The 22,113-nt window shown below is 30.1% G+C and overlaps 1 protein-coding gene across 2 annotated transcripts in view; it reads left to right on the forward strand.

The window, feature by feature from the left end:
- Positions 1 to 22,113, forward strand: part of Gfrl (Glial cell line-derived neurotrophic family receptor-like) — a 598,276-nt gene that overhangs the window by 473,587 nt on the left and 102,576 nt on the right. For both annotated transcript variants that reach the window (XM_076399821.1, XM_076399820.1), the window contains 2 exons: positions 11,350 to 11,494; positions 13,210 to 13,337. In XM_076399821.1, coding sequence (XP_076255936.1) covers positions 11,350 to 11,494; positions 13,210 to 13,337 — 273 coding nt within the window. The remainder of the gene's footprint in view (positions 1 to 11,349; positions 11,495 to 13,209; positions 13,338 to 22,113) is intronic.

Below are 22,113 nucleotides of genomic sequence, written 5' to 3' on the forward strand. Positions count from 1 at the left end.
AAATCTACATATAAATTTCAATTTTCAGAAATATCGTTAAGTTTTTGATGATGTTAACATCTAATAGTATATTTCAATCAACGCATTGTTGAGAATATATTATATACATGGTAGATAGGAATAGAATTTTAATATACTTGTAAGTTATAAGAATTTCTTTATATTCAAGGTGTAAACTTTATCATATTCTATATTTGTCGTTTTCTGTGAAAATATTTTAGAGTCTGTCAGAAGATTTTATGTTTAGCGAATTTCTAGTATTCTATAGCAAAAATATTGCTTTATTATGACAGTATGTGAGATGCAACATTACGTCGTCTTCACACTCTAATAATTTCCCATTTTGTTATCAACTATAACGTTATAGGTTTTGCAACTTCATGGTATTTGTTTTTGGTTTGGAAAAATATAACAAAATTTTGTGTAATGCATTTCCCATTCTAAAATTGTTACCACTGGAAATCTGAGATGATCAGTTATCAAAAATATTTCTTATTTTTTTAATTCTTAATATCAGTTGCGCCGAATTATTTGAATTATTGATATAAAAATAAATTCTTTATACTAATAAAAATTAATATATTAGTTACCGCAAAATATAGTTGAATGATTTTCACATAAAAAAGGAATATTTTATGCATGTTTCAATAAGCATGTTCGCGTAGACATTTGACATGACAAATAACAACATTGAAAGAAATCAAGTTATGTTAAATTGAAGAACTCTCTTCGCTATAAATGGTCATTAAATTATTTGCATCAATCCTTGAAGAAGAACTAATATTACCAATTGATGCAGCTTTTACTGATGTGTAATTAATCTCACTACAGTTTTATAACTTAAATCAATTTTCTGATTATATTATATATGACATTTGCAAAAATATCTGTCAAAATAAATTTAGTCGATTAGTTATCAATACATATTGCGTAACTAACAAAGAATTTCACGATGAACTCGAAATCTAAGATTCTCTCGAAGTTATCTAAGATATCGGCCTAGATTATGAAGTGTCATTAAATCATAGCAACGTTTGAAGGAGGTAATGCAACTACTCGAAAAATACATAGGCAAATTATATATTATAACAAACAAAATATGAATGTTTTATTCTTAATTTTATATTCTTAATTATTCTTAATATACATATATCTATTAATATATATATATATATATATATATATATATATATATATAACGTATAATTCTAACCTACCCAATAATATATATTACGAATAACATGAATAATAAGATAAATTACATGTAATATAATTCCACAAATAATTAAGGCGCCTTTCTTCTGAAAATGTATAAAAACCAAATTAGATTTTTAGTTCTGCAACGCAATATTTTAATACCCCTTCAGAACGAGTTCTCCATAAATCCACTTTATTTTTTATTAGACGGCTTTTTTATGTGGCCCTTAAATTTATTTAGATTTTTATGTTTGAAGCTTGAAAATAGTAAAACGCTCGTTTTGTTGCCTATCCCCTCTAAATACCCCCATCTTGTCTACATTTCTTACAAGATGCGACTGTCGGAGATTTGGTTAATCTAATTGCCTTTGAAGGATTTTGATTTATACGGATTATAGTTTAATTTAATTTATATTATTTATTAGTTCTGCTATGATTTAAAGATTAGCTCGAATTATAGTATCTCATTATCAATAATACGTTAATATCAATTATCAACTTTATTGTGGCTTTTAGATTGCTTTTTTAACTATTTAATTTTGTTATCATAATTATAATGCCGAATGTTCGCATCCCGAGTCTTGTTTTCGTTTCTTCTCTTCTTTCAGATCTTGTGGTTTAAATCATGAATAATTGAGTTAAAGAAAATAATGCAATAGTAGCAGATTTCTTATATGATAGGCGTTCAAAAAATACGTAGTAGGAAAAGGAAAATACCACATTAGAAAGATAATGTAAAAACACAATATGAAAGTTATGTTTAAACAACGCAAGAAGATGTCTTATTCAGCCTCTAACCCCACAGATAATAAACGTCCAAAAGTAATAAGCGTTTGCAAATATTCTGAAAGTGTGGAAATGTGTACATGTGAGGTTTATGGGTACAAAAAATTCTCACAACAAACACAAGAGATACATCTGTTTGGTTACCATCGTACCACTTTTTTAAATTTATTCGATAGGCCATGACAATGCAGATACTCAATCGATCAGTTTCATAACACGAAATAGTAATAATGATAGTAAAACGTCAACCACTTTTACTTAATAATCAACCTCCTATCCTAGGGCTAATAATGCATATGTGAACGAGCTACCGCGAAATATCAAGTCTCAAGTCTTCTGCTTTATTAAAAATGTGATTTTTTAGAAAAGCGTATTAGGAATAAACGTTATTCCTTTTTTATCTTATGACTAAACGTCTTTTGTAGGAAGTCAACCTATTCATGTAAATTCATGAAAAATAATTATTCTGTATAAAGTAACTTGTGACGACTATATTTGAAGCTTTGCAGATGTTTGCTTTAAGTGAAAATCTCCCACTCATCAACAAAAGTGTTGAAAAAAAAGTTAGAAAGAAAAGATAGAAAGTTGGAAGTATTAATTGAGCCTTATCATGATCTAACATCCATGTCCATTGTAAGAAAGATGTGTGAATTTATTAAATGTAATTCATTTCTTTCAAAGTAATTGGAAATGTCTGTTAAGAATCGAATTAGATGCTTTACCTATCGATTATTAAAATTTTTGACTTTTGATGTTTAAAAGCATATAAACATATAATTATTATAAGATAAATATTTATATGGTTCAAATATCCAAACCAATTTGATACCTTTTTATTTTTATATTTCGTACAAATCATGAAAAAGAGTCTAACGTTATTTGAGACCCGAAGAAGCGACTGTTGTACTCAGAAGGTATAATTAGAAACACCCCAATCGAATTTCATTCAAACACATGCAACTGATGCGAACCCAAAATCATTTTAATAAAAACATTAGGTAAACATATCTTGATATTAAAACTTGAAATATAAAACATAACGATGGCATATAAAAGCATATAGCGGAAAACGTAAAACAGTATAATAAAATTATTAAATTCATATATATATATATATATATATATATATATATATATATATATATATATATATATATATATATATATATATTAAAATTATGATGAAAAATGAAAATCCGAGCCAAAGCTTTATTTTCTATTTTATTATTCTAATTTCATTATTTCATTATTTAAATAATTATATGTTATTACTCAGATATATTATATCTCTATCTATATGCTACACACATATTTAATGTACTTTTTTATATACGCATATTTAAAAGGTAATTACAGTAGTACTTTCTCTAGCAACCTAAAATACGGTGGCCACAATTTCTTTCGATTCTTGTAGATTGGAACGTCTCCATATTGGTATATCGTGAACATGAAGCATAAAGCCTATGGTTTTTATATAGAATTCAGCATGATATTGTTTCACAATAACACAGCATGTTTTTTTTCTAGTATAAAAATTAAACCTTATATCACTTCTCTCCAAAATTTTCCCTTTTTGCATTATATCAAGACATACCAGGTGTATCAGTAATTCATTTCCGATATTTTTCGCTAAAGATAACATGTTTACAGTGTATAGTTAAAATTTATTTGTTTTTACAGTTTGTTCTTTGAACTTTTGAGTCTGAGTGTTCAATAAAGCTTCATATTAAAGTGATTTCAATAATTTTTAAACTGATATTGCTGTATGAAATGGCGCATTGCCATGCTGCAAAATATTCTCATATCCTTCATACCCTTGAGTGTATTGATGACGTTTTTTAATTAATATATTATAATGACCTTGAGGCATGTTGAATTATATATCTTAGAACCGTGGCCTAAGAAATACCCAGAAAATATTATCTCAGATAATGAACACGTGTGGAGTGTCAGTACCAACGTTCACTAAACCTAACGAAGATCCGCCAACCACAAGACGTTAATTTCGGATATATTTGAATGGTACTCTTTATTATTTAGTCATTGAACATCCTTCACTTCAGACGTGTCACTATCGACTGCCCAAGCGTCCCTTCAGGTAACACTACATAATGGTCACATCATGTAGCCATAAATGTTTTATTGTATCGTACCTCCATTTACTAAGTCAATAATTTCCTAAACGTAAATAAAAGTTGATTTCTTGTCGATAGTGGTCAGTATAAAATGTTTCTCCATGTTTTAGCAATTTATGAATTGTTATTATGTCTGTATATTATAATATACGACACCAAACTTGTCTCACCCGACACAGAGCATGGATTTGCGAGCAAAATGCCTTGAATTTAACCTTTAAGTTAATGGGCTGGCTTCGTGGTGACAGCCATGTTATTTTTGCTTGCGATGTTCGACATAAATCCATTTTGCAATACCCGTTACTATTTAGATGTAGAATGAGTTCCTTTGAATTTTGAAGTAGAATTTTGTCAAGCAATTCCCGTGGCATTCATCTTCCAATCTCTTTGATAATTCGCATCGCTTCTAATCGTTCATAAGGTACAACGTGGTTCACGTTTAACTTTACTGCCATTGGTTTTTCAGTTTGTATTAGAGTTACAATTCTCCGTCTTTAATTGTTTTCGGTTTAGCGGCACGTTTTTTGAATTGAGTGTTGAAATCATCATATTAGAAATGTTGGAACTATGTTGCACGTGTTCTTATATCTAGAGTACGCTCACTGTAAGTTTCTATCGGCAAGTCCACGTTTTCAGGTACAAAGCTCTACAATTATAAAAAAATTATTCTATATCGCAGTGGCGTAACATAACTTGTATAGTTTTCTGGTTAATGTCAATAGATTAAATTAGCATTTGAGTGAAATTTTAATCATACAAACACCTGTAAGAAACTGCCGACTCACGTGTGAAATAAGAGAGATTCCTTAAATTAATAGGAAATTGTAACAATGTGATATACAAAATAGATTGGATACTTTTCAACAATAATATTATGCCTACTGTTCCTTTATATTATTTAAAGATGATTCCCATTTATATTAATTTTATGATTGTTTGGGTATTGTGTGTTAAAAATACGCAATGTTTTTCGTAAGGCTGACCTAGAGAAAAAAATGATGATATTATGTACAAAGCAGCCATCCGTGAAGAATATAAAGCACAAATGTAAAATTTTGTAGCAATTTTTATACGGCCGTCACTCGGGAGAACAGATATAATATATTTATGAGGCGGAAGATTTTTATAAAAATCGTAAAGCTCGGGAAAAGGAAGACTGACCTCTTTTTCTTTTATGGCTTAATGGGTCCCAAGGTAAAAAAGCAATACGAGTAATCTGATTTCGTAACACCAATCGACTGACGGTTTAGAAATCGAAATACCGTTAAACTTAATTCTAAAAGTTTGTCGGTCTTAGACGGGGATCGATGAAAAATAATGACATTTCCACTTTTATTCCATTTTTCCTTTCTTTGTTGTTGCGGAGAAATTGTAGTCGATGACCGATTCGATTCAGTTTTTCATTAGCTTTTTCGGTCTAAATATATTTTCTGTATCTATCGTAAGCTAGTCCTACTAATAATTGGCTAAAAGTATGTGCAATTAAGTCTGGACATTTCTGTTCTAGTGTATGAAAGAGCTATGAAAAAACCAAAATTTCATTATGTTATTTCTATATTAAGACTTCTATAGGGTTTTTCAGTAAGACTGCACAGTTGATGTTCAAATGGATTGAAGGAAATCTATCTGTGCTAAATTCTACTTAATATAGCTTATGCTATTTGGACTTACAGCATAGATTATTCTGCTGATTTTAAGCGAGAATCTGGGTTATGACATTAGGAGCATCAGTTGAATGGGGCTTATTGACCTACGACTTAAAACATTACAATATAAGGTAAAGTTTGATCAAATCACATAATTCTCTGCAATAAATCAACTCTCTGAAAGATAATCCTAATCTCAATATGTCTTTAAAGTAACTTGAATGTAGGTATGTATCTAGGAGCACCCATCGGCTGTATCTTAGTCTCTAGTGTAATAATGTTTATATTTTCACACTGCTGTTTTTCTATGTAATGCCCCTCACTACACTATACAAGATCAGTGTCCTATTCTGGTGCTATCTACCAGAATAGAATATTATCAAAGTTTGAGTCCTATTATTCACTTTGCCTTTTGTAATTTCCGGGTGGCTTAGCTATTGTCTTCGACAACAGGAACTGCAGTGTTATCTGCAAATGTAGCCATCGTGATATTTTCCATTTCTTATGGTATATCACATATGTAGTGTAGGCTTCCTCTTGTTTGACTCTAAACATTCTGGGGGTAATATAAGATTTGTGTAATAATAGTTCAATTTATTGTTTCGGTAACATTTTCTGTAGCTTATGAACAAGGCTGTCATGCAATTTATTGAAGGATTCTGCTACATTAAAAATATAACTGAACATATCTTTTTACTTTCATAAATTAAATGAGGCTGCTAAATTGAAGCTCTTTATTGATTTTTATAATATATTATCGATTGGTGTTGTTCCTTGATTCTACCATAATTCAATAGGGGGAAAAAGTGAAGACATGTCATTTAATATTAGTCGAGGTATGCTAACTATGTATATCATCTAACTATATATATATATATATATATATATATCTTTTTATATAAATGCTTGTTAGTTAGATATTTGAATAGAACAAAAGAAATTGGGATTCATAACAGAGGTAACAACAAAGAGGGCTCAAATGTTACAGATATTTTCAAGAGAATCAGTTCTAAGGGTACGAGTCTATTGTAATACATGAATAGTTAGTTATCATAATTAAAGCACTTAATATAAAAAGAAGTTGACTTTAAAAATATGAGAAATTGAAACAAACGTAAGGGGACAAGTTCGCTGATTCACACAGAGATGACGTTCCATAATTCGATCATTTTATTTCCTATTTGGATGCACATGTAATTGATTCGTATGCAATGTTGTTAATTTATTTTTTCAAGCGGTTATTCTTTGGTACAGATGTTTTTTGTTTGTAGTAAGCGATAAACTTGATGATCGTGAGGTTATACAATTCTTCGTTTGGTATGTGCTCACCGCCAAAAAAAAATAGATGACAACTGTGAAAATATAAGCAGCTGAATTTGAACAATGCTTTGAAAATAACCTAGGACAAGGACTGCCAAAAACGGAAAAAACTATAAGAATATATCGAAGGAATATGTTAGACGATAGGTGGGCGAATATGAGTATAATGGCCTGTGCTGTAGAACGAATGCGAAATATCCTAGCAGAAATACCTGGACTGATTTAATATGGGTCTGACTGAATTTGCGCGGCTATTTGTTTTCATAAATGAGATGTGTGACCACAACTACACGTCAGAAACAAAATAGCCAATGGTTCATGACAACAAGATTAAGTTGATTGCATCTGAACATTATATGCAGTGTACTTTGAGTGTGTTTTGTAAGGCGAAATTGATCGTGTTAAATTTTTGTATTTAAAAAAGATAACAAATTATAAACGAATGTTAATCCAACCATCTTGACCAGAAGTATGTCAAAATTCTCAAAGATAATAACGTTAGATTTCAACAGGATAACGTACTTGAACACAAGGGTGAGTTGGCGATACTGTACAGAACCTCCTATTTTTCTTTTCGGCAAGTTCAGATTTCCATCTGATCCCATACTTTTGCCGAGAACTTTTGACCTTAGCCTCGTATAATCCCATACTCTTTATAATAAAGCCTTTAATTATGATAGTATTTTAATTTTTTATGTTAAATATCAGTAGTTGCTCCGGAAGAAAATATATGAATTTGATGAATGAATTATTTTCTTTATGACCTGTTAAATATTATATATTATATGTAATATAGCATATAAGAAATATTATATTAATCATAGTAATTACCAATTAGTATATAACATACATTTTAAAACAAAATGATCAACGGAATACTAGATTTTATGCATACTTTGTGTTAAACGAATATATCAATCTTTTGTCTAATTTTAAATCACAAATAGTCTCAAAAGAAAGTGTGTTCCCGGTAAAATCTTCGGAGAGAAGATTACGGTATAACATAAAAGGGACAGGTAATTTTGCTTCAGATCGTAAAATGAATACCATGTTTCAGATATTAAGGTCTATCTCAAGACTGGTTTTTGGAAGGTCTTCTATCAAATTAATACTTCGATATTAAGTTTCAAAAAAGACCATCTTCTCTTTATATTTCCTTCTATCTGTGCTGAAGTTTTGTAAGGTTTTTAATAAATGATTTATTTCAATTCCGAAGAACAATTTCAGTATATATTCTTATATAAATATTACAGTGTTTTATTAAATTAAGTGTTATTTTTGGATAAATATTGGCGAAGGTGATATATAATAGTAAGTCTTTGTGATATTCTCTCAATACAAACATTTTCTATATTATTTATATCGAGACTGTAAGCATATATGATGTATGATAATGTATGCATGCTGGTGATGGTTTTTGTTGTCTGATTTTTGATATATAATAATATTATTTATTGCCCAGACAGGATAAGCAAAAGCTCAAAAGAAATCTGCCCACTCCCTACGGTTAGGCATGGTGGGAATTCTGCTAAGATTTACAGTACAGCAATATCGTGGTATTCATCGAATACTCCCATTTTTATTACTGGCTGGATTAATGAGAATTATTATCTCGACATCATCATTGATGTTTTTACTATGCTTATTTATGCTTACTAGCATATTACTGCCAAACACTGTCATATCCCAAAATGATAATGTGCCCATACAACAGCCAGATATATTTAGTCTTCTTCATTTACAATGTCATCAAAGATATTTCTTGAGGAGCACAATCGCCAGATCTCAACATAATTGTACCATTATGGGTAGCTTTTGAACAAAGAATTAGGAGTAGATTTCCATCTCCAATATTGTTGAAGCAAATGTCGGATACGAAAATAGGATAACTGATTTTTGGAATAAAAATTTTAAACCATTTTACTTTACGCGCTTTTTATAATCAAATGTTGGCCCAACCTCTTATTAATAAATAAATGACAGGTGTTCATATTACTGTGCCCATATCCTGTATATACTAATAATTATATGTACTACATTTCCATCATCAGTCAATTAATTAACCATAAAGAATAATAATGGCCTTTTATAATTACTTATTAAATTTTAAATTATGCCAATCTCTATTGTCAAGCTAATTTAAACGAATATGATAAAAGATCGGATCATACCAATGAGCGAATGAGCTGAAAAGCTAAATAGAAAATAAATTTAGTTAGGATTTCTGTCTTATCAACAACATTCACCAAAATTTCGTGTAACAATCTCATGCATTGCTTACAATAACAATTTTATGGAGACAAGGAATAAAAACTATGCTACAAAATGAAATTGCTAGGTATCCCTTGAACAAGATTATTAACATCTTTTAAATTTTTTATATACAGTTCCTTAATATACATAATGTTTCCATTAGTACTTGAACATGCAGAAAATATTTAGAATATATTTGTAGTTTATAATAATGCTTGATCACATCTTGTAATGATGCGCTTTTTAAATAATGGGTCGATGAGGCCAGTCTGTGGCCGCAATGTTCCATTGCATTAGTCCATTTTCGCAGGATTTAGAAAATATAAAAAGGGTGTAAAAATATAGGCCAAGCTATAATAAGTTATAATTGGTTCTATAAAAAGTTATAATAATTGAAAATAATTTAACAAGAAACTTGACAATATGTTTTCTATTTAAATATATCATGTTCTGTTATGTTACTGTTAATATGCGACAAATAATAATATAATTCTGAATTAGGGATTCTCGACAAGATTACTGAACATCACTATTAGGTATAATGGGTGCATACATCATACAATGCACTATCCACTTACTGTTATCTCGAGCTTACCGTCACTGCATATTGAGGTCGTTGGGAATTTGTAGATCGAGAGGGAAACGGAGATCAAGGATGATTCAGGACCGACAGAATCTTGGATGTGCCCTTCGCAATAGAGAGCAACAGGAATTAATTTACCAATAATACGCGGTTTATTAAAACATACTAGAATAAACATAACTTCTTAAATACATTATTTAATCCAAAATGAAAGGCCACTATCTTCAGTATTATTTTAATTTGACACCAGAGCCTAGAAAGAAATATGAGGATAGGTTGCTCCACAACTGTCCCCGGTTTTGGCTCATGCGCATATTTAAGCACCATTTAATTTTAAAACAGAGACTAATCCTAGTATGACGTATGGTTATACAACTTTATTATATGTACAACTTTATTTATTAAATAAATATTTAAATAAAAAAAATATTTAAAATAATATTAACTTAATATACTTAAATATTTTAAAAATATAATATACTCGTATAAAACTACAAAACTATCCCATCCAGGTATAGAACTAACATAGGCCCAATAGTAATTTATGGAATATACCTAAGACTCTACTATAATAATACAGCAAACATAATAACCCTGCATTTTAAGATTACTCTAGACTCAATAGCTATTGGTTATTCCTCTATATTGTTACTAAATTATATTAATAAATCAACAGAAAGAGAAATCGAAGTTAACTGTTCCAGAAATTTTATTAAATTTACGCAGACTTCAAGTAATGTAGTATATTTAATTGGCAGAATAGCCACCTTCAACTGTTAGCGATCTTGTATCATCAAATATTTCTTCTATTTGAACTTTTAGCTTCATTTTAGTTCTTTAGTTTGAAAATATATATTTATTAGTGACATGAAAAGAATATTTGAGCAAATAGCAATATTGAATCAAATGAAATAAATTGAGTGAATTTAATAGAAAATCAGTTCTCTTCACATCTATCACCGATTGATGATTAAAATCTATATTAATAAATTCTTAATAGCAAACTTTACATTATTTCAAAAACTAACATTATTTTTTTACCCCGCCAACCAATTAATTTAGTTTATTAGTAATATATTTTCAAAAATATCATTATTATTTATATAATAATAATATATGGATTATTATTATTATGTTATCATATTAATAATGTAAACTTATCTTTATAGAAATATATATTGAACATTGTAATATCTTAACAGTAAATAGGCCTAAATTATCATGATCTTCCTCATGTAATTTATTATTAACGGCTAAATTATAATGTATTAATCCAATGTATTCTTACTGTCATGTTGTTGCCAACAGAACACCGACAACCTTAATAATATAATGATCCGTAACTGCTAGGCTAACAGCACCGACCAATACCAAAGCTACGAAACCCGACGACAATTGCAATATATTATTGTATTTGGCTCTGTTTCAGAAAAAGATCCTTATCCGGTTGACGCTTTGCCAACCTGCACCCACGCCCATCATGTATGTCAACAAGAAACGAAATGTATTAAGCTATATGAGGATTTCAAACTTCATTGCAAAGTTCGCGACAATAAGTGTAGGATGGAGGACAGGTAGGTTTAATTTTCTCATTTCCTTTAGTTCGCATATTTTTATTAGATTTTCTCATAAAACATTCTGACGAAAACAATTGCTATAACAAGTAGCCATTGCTTAAAAATGGTGTATTGTTATATTCAATGGACGTATTTATTTATTAACAAATATTGAATTAAAGTTACAATAAAAAATTACCCTTTATTATCGATGTAATAACAGTAGTAAATATAAATCGATTTTATCAAATTTAAAAAAATATTAAAAATTAAATTAATATTAAAATAAAATAAAAAATTTTAATTCTATGATAATGTGCACATATGCATTTTCATTCTATGTATCTGCTTAACTCACTCATCTAATTTTGACTTTGTATTTAACACGGGATATTCTATACAAAGGAAGTTTAGAAAATGTATTTGTGTATTAATAATCAAACTAATTTTAATCTCAAAAAGTTTGTTTGATCTTTCCTCTAAGACCAGCTTTGAACGGTGTCTCTGATAAAGTTTCTGATAATAGGATAGAGGAGCTTCGTTGGTAGATCAAAAAGCTCACGATGGGTTATAACACCACGGTATTGATTAAGGGTGTATATGTATACCAACTCTATTTCATTTGAATAATAGCCCCAAGATGACATAAAAACATTCTCATCAATCTTATGGGAAAACAATATATATGTTATACAGCGTGAAATACATAGTTTCTGGTTTATAATTTAATGGGTAGTTAATTTACATTATAAGGTTTTCATTTACATTAGAATACAATTTGGTGGCCAGTATGGCTGATATCGTCGATTCAATAAATCACCACTTTCCTTTCTTAAAACAGGGTAATTTCAAGTAAATTAAAATTTTATTTTTTGTCTTTATGAAGTTGGTAACTTCTGCTCTTTCTGAATTTCTTCAATTAACAAGACTACAATTTTAAGGAAAATTCAAGAAAATAAATTTAATTTATAATAAAAATAAAAATAAAAGAAATTGCTTTTGATAGGTTGACGTTGGATTGCCAATAGCTTTACAATTGCCTAAAGCTTACTTAGTGAATTTCTGGAGCTCGGAAAAATACTCGAAGTTCAGGCTATAAGGCCACCAAAGGCAACTTCAAGTTACTCCTCATGGTGAACTATTGGAATTTAGAATATCCATAGTTTAAAAAAATCCTAATGCGTTAATTCCTAGTAAAAGTAAAGCAGTTTAATGTGTAAGGCCACCTAAGCGAAACTAAAGCTGCTATGAACCACTGATTGATAACCTATATACATAATGATTTGATAATACTGAGTTCTTAAATGAGTTAATATTCTTAAAAACCGAAGCATTCCGCTGGATTTTCAACAGATGCGAGCAGTTCGGGATGTAACCACCTTAGTATAGCCACCAAAGTGGAATTGAAGCAGCAGATGATCAGCCGTGGGCTATTGGTATTTGAGGACTGTAAATACATGTTATACCACAGAAATGTATGTACAATATACAGCATAAAATGTAGAAAAGCATAGAACAATAACTGGATATTCAACTAAAAATCGATGTAACTTTATTTATATTATGACACAATATAAAAACAATTTATTGTTCATAATATAAAGTGTTCATTTATATGAGTATAATATTGCGTCAACAGTAAATTTGTGTTCCTACATCAATTCGTAATTTATATATTAGTGGATTTTTTTAACAACATATATTCCTAACACTAACATTATATGTATTTCCAGGGATCTTTGCTTTGAAGCATGGGCGAGTTTAAGAAGATCGCCGATGTTCGGTTGCATATGTCCAAATAATCACATGAAGAAACGATGCGACAGAATGTTCAGCATGGTCAACCATAACCCCTGTATCGGTAAGTCCGCTTAGATTCAGATGATAAAGTCTAGAATCGTTTCGTACGCTTAGCCTAACAACTTCTTCAATAAAAAAAAACAACAAGAACAAAAACTTCCTCATCGTTTACTCTTGAGTAATATAAGAAATCTGTTTCAATGCTGTTAATTCTATCGAAAATACTATTAGTATAAGTTATATATTAGTACCTATAAAATAATTTCTAATGTTATCAATATTTCAGTCCATGAATTATTGGATTTCTTGATATAAAAAATAATTAAAATTTTCTTTCAGAATGTTACTTTTATTTATTTATTAACTTATATTTATAATTTAAAGTTCTTGAAAACTGTTTTCGAGGTCCACAATAACAGATCTTGTAATGTGGGTGGATTTATTTGTAATTCAACATGATACTGATTTTATTTTATTAACTGGCTATTTGTATTGACTCATAACGCATTTTCTACATAAAAACTTTTTATCAATTTCTTTATTGTACGATATATTACTACTGCTGATTTTATTAAATCAATTAAGCTACCCTTACTTAATATTGTCCTGAGATCAGAATAAATGTGCGATTATAATCAATATGTATTCTCCATATCATAATTAAATGAGCTTTAATTAAAATCACTAATAAAACCCTTACATTTTATTCCATTCATTTAGATTAATGAAACATCCTTCAATCTTCTGCATTCCTACGCGTTATTTAGTAGTTGTACTTCTTTCAGATTTTTAATGAAATCTTGGAAATTATCGCGACTTCGTTTGATTTCGAGGTCCTCGCACAGTTTTTCGTTGTTTACTTAACCATAAGAATTAGTAATTAATAGAAAAACTTTATTTGGGTAGTCATATTTTATTGCCGAATATTCAAAAGAAAGCTTCATTTGAATTAGGATACCAGCATTTATGCTACTGTTGCAGGGTTACGTTAACAAATTATAAACAGGAATAACACATACCGCAATATAATCACGCATTTTCAATTGTTTATTAAAATATAATCGATTTAAAATTAGTATTTTCTTAGTTTTGCTATAATGATAACTATAAATACTATTCAATAATGACACCATTTTTTTGAAAGATTTTAGAACGAAATTATTGGACTTATTTTATAAAGGTAGTACTAATAAGAATATACTGTTTTCTAATACCTTAAATTCTAACTGGTTACCACATAAGCTTGCCTATATAATTGTATTGCATAATAATAATGTATATTACATAATATACTGTAAAATAATATATAATTAAATAAAGTATGTTACCAATGTGACAATTTATTTGACGTTTTGCCTTAATTAATGGCCTTTGATAACTGTATTTTTGCTTTTGTAAATATTTCTAATGTCTTCATTTCAAAATTATAATCAGGGGCTTAGTTCCTTATTTTCTCTACAGTTTTTAAAAATTCAAAATGATTAATTATTTATCGGATGTCAGAACGATTAATACTCAATAATAATTATTATATGTTTTTTAAAATCATTATACATTGATTTAATATATGAAATATCCTGGATGTGCTAAAGTAGCTGGAGAATATTTAATATATTTATTATTTTATATTTAAATAACATATAAATCACAGCAAGCGAATGTTTGCCCCTGCGAATACCAATATTATTATTTTCATAACTGCTATAATAAGACAACAATCGCCTTCAGAGTCAATAGTAACCATTAAATAACATATAAATCGGAATAACCGTATGTATCTTTCTTCGTATACACCTTTATACTCATTTTCATAACTGTTACATTAGAAGAACAATCGCTACAATTACCTTTATTAATGATTTTATTGAAGTAGACTGCAAAGTCAATACTAACCACTACTTAATAGTTCAAAAAACTTATGTTTTCACGACTCTTTACTCCTTTATTTTAATTTTTTTACACCGCATATTAATATACAGCTATATAAAAACAATAATTTAATTATAATCCTAAATCGGGTTTGAACTTTGTAAACACTTGCAATAGGAAAATGATCAAATATGTGTTGAATCGTTGGACATTAACTTTCTTAACATCAGTATTTGAAGAACTCGCGTATCAGCATTTATATGATCTACCGTTATTTTTGCTAATTATCTTAGCCATATCTGAGATAAAGTAATAAAATATATCCAGAATTTTAATAATACTGAAATTAATTAATTAATAATATAGCATTTAGAGTAATATATATTGATCAAGTTTATTAATATGCTAAATATATTATTCCGACCTTGTGAACTGAACTTGAGAAACAAATTACTATTTTTTTCCTGACCCGAGTTGGTAAAAGAAAAAGTCTTACCGGGAAAAATGCCAGGACGTTGTTCTTAATTCGTTCTTCGACGTTTTAGAGAAAAAGTTGTAATAAGGGGGCGGCACGACTTTTAAGTCGTAAATTACCTGAAACGTCGCACCCTCGGTGAGTCCCACAGCCATTATTTTATTTCAAAATGGACTTCTGGCTTTAATGGTAATCGACCTTCATTTCATCGAACTTCATTAAACTTTTTTTTCTTACCGATACTTCCCGTTATTACGTCTCAACTTTCTGAATATTCGTGTAAAGAGCTTGAAAGCGGACGTGATATGAATCGAAATCAGATGCACTCGTTAGTATACTACTTCGAGAGTATTACGGCGCTTTTTAAAAAGATATATCGGTATATATTTTTATTAATTGGAATGGTGCTAGAGGTTGTGTAAATACAAATACCCACGCTGAAAGTATTAAGTGATAGCAGGTCATATTAAAAGAATTAAGGTATCTAGTAAATAATGTTAGTAATACGATGCTAATGTGCAAAATTCCCGATATGATATAGATATAACTTTCAGAAATAACTATGGCAGCTTTTCAGGTAGTTATAGATTTTTTGCAATAAATGTTTTTGCGTGTTTTTAGTTAAAATTGAGAAACTTAAATTCATGCGGCCTTAAGGTTTTCTTCATATTTAACCGATTATCCACTAAGAAAATTCATCCGGTAGTGACAAAACTTTATATACGACTTATACCTTCATACCAATTGTTAAAAATTAGGCACCCGAATATATGGTACCATATCTCTCGAAGATGCCCAGCATGAAGGAGGCCATTAAAATAGTACCCATGCCACAAACCTTAGAAAAAGTGCATGATATAGAATACTCTTTTAACGGATCATAGGGGAATGAAGATGAATGTAATAGCTGAAGCTCTGAGGATGTCGGAGGAAAGAATGTGAAACATCCTACATGCATAATTAGGAATACAACATTTTGGGAGGGACGGGTACATTAGCATTTGCTGAGCGAAGTCTATTTGAATGAATTACTGAATTCATTCAATTCTATGAAGTCATTAGATCGATTCAATAGTGAGCCAGTGTTATGAAACAGTTTGTAGCCATGGTTTAAACAAAAGCCAAAAACGAAACCGCAGTCCGAGCAATGAGTGAGCCCCTAATTCAGTACGAATTAACTGACCGGACACTAAAATTAGCGAGCAAAGGCCGGCCTGGAGAAATAAATCTTTCGCCAAGAAAAATTGCTATTATAGTGATTTGGCACCCTAAACCATTCGTCTACTCCCGAACTTGAGCAATGTTATTTCTGCGAAGCGCTTGACTTCTGCTTGGTGCGGCCTTCTAAAATATTCGATGGGAAAGAGTACACATGTTGGAGAAATGTTGCATCAAGTATGTTGAATTCAAGAGAGATTATACAGGTGAAGAACTTCTCAACTTACGCTCGTATATATAAATACATTGGACAATAAAATAAAAATGAAGTAAACTTGTATGATATATATGTTTGATATAGCAAAAAAACTGAGAATATATTAAGGTTAAAATCATCTGTTGTTATTAAAATTGCAGAAAAATATAGACTATAATACTCTTCATTGTTTTGGTTAGTCAATTTTATTATATTATATGTAACCAAATTTTAAAAAATATATGTTAAATTATAAAATTAATGTAACTTTTGTTAACTTTAAATAGTTTTACAGTTAAACAGTTTTAATTCATATGGTTGCATTCGTTTCAATATGCTAATCTCGATATCAATCTTTGATAAAGTCCTTTTGAGTTCCATAATATCAAGTATTTCCTCATAGGTTTCATACCAACAAACATTGGTAATTAACTGAAGAACTTTGTTTTGGTATTGTTGGATTACTAGTTCACTTGACGTTTTAGTTTAACCTCACGTTTGAACCTGATATGTCCGAATATGTTTATAGCTAAACAAGTCTCATTGAGTTTCGGCCAGGTTCAGAGTATCTTCCGACTGTCCAGTGCAATTATTTGATTTTGAGCCAGATGTGCTCTTTCCTTTGCTTAAAGTGATGTTTTTGGTGAACATAAAACAATAATTCCTCTTAGTAACAATATCATTGAGAACCAAATTCTACACCTATTGCAGGTCATGAGAGGCAAAATGGTTTACATTAACTTTTCTGGAATTATAATAATTTATAATAATAATCTATTTTTATTAAACATTTATTTTGTTTTGTAAGATAACATGTTTCTTTTGAACTTAAAAATAGAACAGAATAAACAAGATGAATAAAATTTTCTATGGCAAAAAAGCAAATACTTTTAAAAATAATTATTAGGTATTATGTTTACTAAAGAATTTATTCGACGAACTTACAACTTTCTCTTTATTTATTCCGCAACATTCATGATGATTGAAATTGCATAAAACAATAATTAATGAATCGCATTCAATAGGATTATTGAGATCAGATGACGCGTTGAATCTTAATACGAGTATAAATGCATTATTGCCTCATCCAATGGCCACAAGTAATGGTTTTCCCTTTCTTTTAATTTGAAATTTTGACAATTACATCTCACTTAGAGTAGGAGCTGATAAATATTTATACACACAATGTTTTAGTTATTGTTAAATAATCAATATATAGACATATACAATTTTTGTCAATTTGCAACCTATTTCACAAATATTACATGTACTGTATTAGCATAGCCGTACGTATGTGTATACATTAAAACGCAACAAAGTAATGTGTATACTAAACCGTTGAAAAAAATATTGTATCTATTTTAACAATCAAAATACAAACTAGAAAAAATTATTTAATTTTATATAGATTTTCACAGTAAGAGGTCAATTGGAAAGTACCCGGTCTACCATAATAAAACAATTTTTTTTTGGCAAAATTAGCTTTTTTATTCAACATAATTCTCTTCAAGGATGATTATTACACTAATTATAGCAACCCCCCAACTTAATTTTTGTAGCACGATTTGTCCTTCGCTTCAAAATAGGCCTCAGTTTCGGCGATCAGCTCTTCATTCGACGAAAATTTTTTCCCAACGAGCATTCTTTTGAGATCTGAGGACAGGAAGTAGTCGCTGGGGTCAGATTTGGAGAATACGGAGGATGAAGAAGTAATTGGAGGCCCAATTCATGGATTTTTACCATCGTTTTCAGTGACTTGTGACACGGTACAATGTTTTAGTGAAACAGCACTTTCTTTTTCTTCAAAACCGGCCTTTTTTCCGCGATTTCGTCCTTCAGCCGGTCCAATAACTCTATGTAATAGTCGCTGTTGTTGGTCCTTCCCCTTTCAAGGTAGTCAATGAAAATTATTCCATGCGCATCCCAAAATACAGACGTCATAACCTTGCCAGCCAACTGTTGCGTTGTTCCACGCTTTGGAGCGGCTTCATCGTCTGCAGTCCGAACGGTGATTGTCGATTGGACTTTGGAGTGAAATAATGAAGCCATGTTTCATCCATTGTCACACATCGATGCAAAAACTCGGGTTTATTCCATTTGATCAAATACTGCCCCAAATCTTCAACCCGTCATTGTTTTTGGTGAAAAGTGAGCTCGCGCGGCATTTTACACAGAGTTTTCTCATACCCATAATTTTTGTGAATTATATGATTCAGTACACGTTCAGCTGACATCTTTAGCGTGTCTGCTTATATCATCCAATTTCAATTCACAGTCATTCAAAATCATTTTGTGGAGTTTTTAAATGTTCTCGTCGGTAACAACCTCTTTTGGGTGTCCACTGTGTTAACCGCCTTCGATGTTCATTTCACCACGTTTAAACTTAGCATACCAGTCCTTGATGATTGATTTTCCTGGGGCAATGTCCGGAAACTCGGCATCAACAAATTTTTGCTTCAATTATATTTTTCGCCAAATTCCTTTTTATCCATTTTTTTCACAATAATAAAAGTTGCTTCACTCATAATGCTATAATTCACAAACTAATGATACGACAGCTGTCAAATTTATACACGCATTTTTTGAGGGTTAGGGCTAACTAAAAAATAGATAGATTCAATTGTAGTAGCGCCATCTATGTGAGAGACCGGGGACCTTTCAATTGCCCTGTTACAATCCCTCAAAGGTTCATTACAATACAAACATACGTTTGGGCATGCATCGAACACAAACAAGCAAAAATCAAGCAAGCAATCAAAGCAAGCTCATACAATTAATTTTACCTTAAAGAAATAAATATAGAGGAATCCATTCAAAACTTATCTCTGATTCAACTTTCGCCTTGTATTTTTTACCTTTGTTATTTCATCTCTGTTTTATTTAGGTTTTATTAGAATGCATTGTATTTGTGTGCACAAAATTTGAATAATATAAAAAATATAGTTATCCTGTAATAGTGTTTTTTATTGAAACGAAATGGTTTATCGAGAAATGATTTCCTGAGGTACATATATTTTGCATAAGTAGTGGCTCTAGACAGCTGATTCAATATTGAATCTCTTCCTTCAGAACACTGGCGCTCATGAATTTGTTGACTTATATTTTAACATCAAAAAACTCTAGAAAAAGTTTCATTCATACGCTCGATTTCTCATATGACTTCATCTGACCTTTACATAACGTATCCTATGAATTATTCTCACTTAATTCCACAATGGTTCATAACTTGGCATGTGTATATGTAAAATTACTTGTAACAATTTAATTTTTATTTGGTACTCAAGTATGAAAAAGGTACTACTTAAGCATCACACATAAACAATAAATCATAGACGAGAATCCTGTTGAAATTTTTGAAATTCCCACAAATATATTGGCTACAATTCTAAATTTTAAAGAAAAAATTTCCCAAGAAGCCAACGGTAAAATATTGAAATTATGTGAATATATGGACGTAGAGAGATGTGTCTTGAAATTATTAAAATAATGCCGGGGCAAAACTGTGGCCGCCGGAGGAAAAAGCTTAACAGTTCGTAGAAAAATTGGGACATATAGAGCTGCGTGCTAGCAATAGATGGCTTCATAACTTACAAAAAAAAAATAAAACAGATTTTATTGATTTTGATTTGATTTTTGATTTAGAAAGATTCTGTAAAGGTGCAGAAGTAAATGAAGATGTATGTGAGTGTAAAGCCAATATTGCAAACCAAACCGAAGGATATTACCTCAAAGATATCTTTACCATCAATAAAACAGGACTTTTGTAAAAATATTAAGAAACAAAACCTTATCATTCACAATGCGATAAGTTCATGGCGGAAAGAGCAAACTTCGTTTAACAGTGTTGTGTAGGAGCAAACAGTATCGCAACATACAAATTTAAACCAGTCGTAATTGGAAAATATAGAAAAAAACGCTGTTCTTTCAAATATATATTTTAAAGTGTCCTTTTACCAACAATACTTTATTCCGTACCACGGTCCTCGGCATTAAGCCTACCGACCGGCAAGTGAACTTCCAGAAGACATTCGGTCTTACCCAGCCTGGTTAGTGGCGTGACTGAGATCATTTTCCTTGTATACGTCACATACTAAGTCTTGTCTTCAAACACTACCTCAATATTTTAACTACCCGACCAAGGCATATTTCAGAGCGTTAAAAGGCTCTATAGAAAGGAAACATATATTATCATAGCATCATACTTATATTGAACGACAAACGCTAAATACAATTTACCTGTTATAAAGCATGCTACAAAACGAGTGGATTTAAAGTTCTGTGTGATGATGAGAATAATGAGTTGTCACTAGCCGAACTTGCTAAGACCTGGCAAAAAGTTCAAGAAGATTTCAGCCTTCAAGAGTACAAGAAAGAGTACAGGTTTGTTAGCATTGATGATGCTTATGATGATTCATCTGTGGAAAAATCAATGGTCCAGAAATTGTTTAATTTGTATATCCAGTTAGTAATGAAGAAGCGAGAGAAGGCAAGGAGGTAGAAATTAAAATTAATCAAGGTAATTTTATAATAAAGACGCTGGGTATTTATGTGTATGCTGTGTATAGTAATGTCTATTGTTAAAAAAGAGAGTTGGATGTAGTCAAATCCATTACGGAATTAGATTGCGTTTTGGATATATGTTAATAACAAACACCGTTAGTAAACAGACTATAATTTATGATTTTTCACCAATGAAAATAACCAAAATGAACATTCTTTTATGTAATAATAACGGAACATGTCCTTTATTTATATGACCATATTGTAATTTCTGTTTTGAGTGTATTATTATCAAAACAACATGTTTTAATTCAAGTGTGTTATCATTTTTTAGTTTAATACGTTTAGCAAATGGGTACCTACACAATGTTGAGTATTCAACCTCGTTAAAACGAATTTTAATCTAACATAACCTCAACATGACAAACCTCATTGTAAAGAATATTATTGAATTCCTTTCAGTTTTGTTATGTCAAGTTTTACTGTATTCAATTTAATCCATATTTTGTCAGAGAGCAAAGTTTTTGCTCACCTCAAACTAGAATATAGTATATATTTTGAGGCCTACTTTAATACAAG

This window comes from Rhynchophorus ferrugineus, unplaced genomic scaffold (genome assembly GCF_030347505.1).
Source record: "Rhynchophorus ferrugineus isolate W39M unplaced genomic scaffold, kcgeb_rfMv2 rfM3, whole genome shotgun sequence".
In the NCBI taxonomy this organism is placed as follows: Eukaryota; Metazoa; Arthropoda; class Insecta; order Coleoptera; family Curculionidae; genus Rhynchophorus; species Rhynchophorus ferrugineus.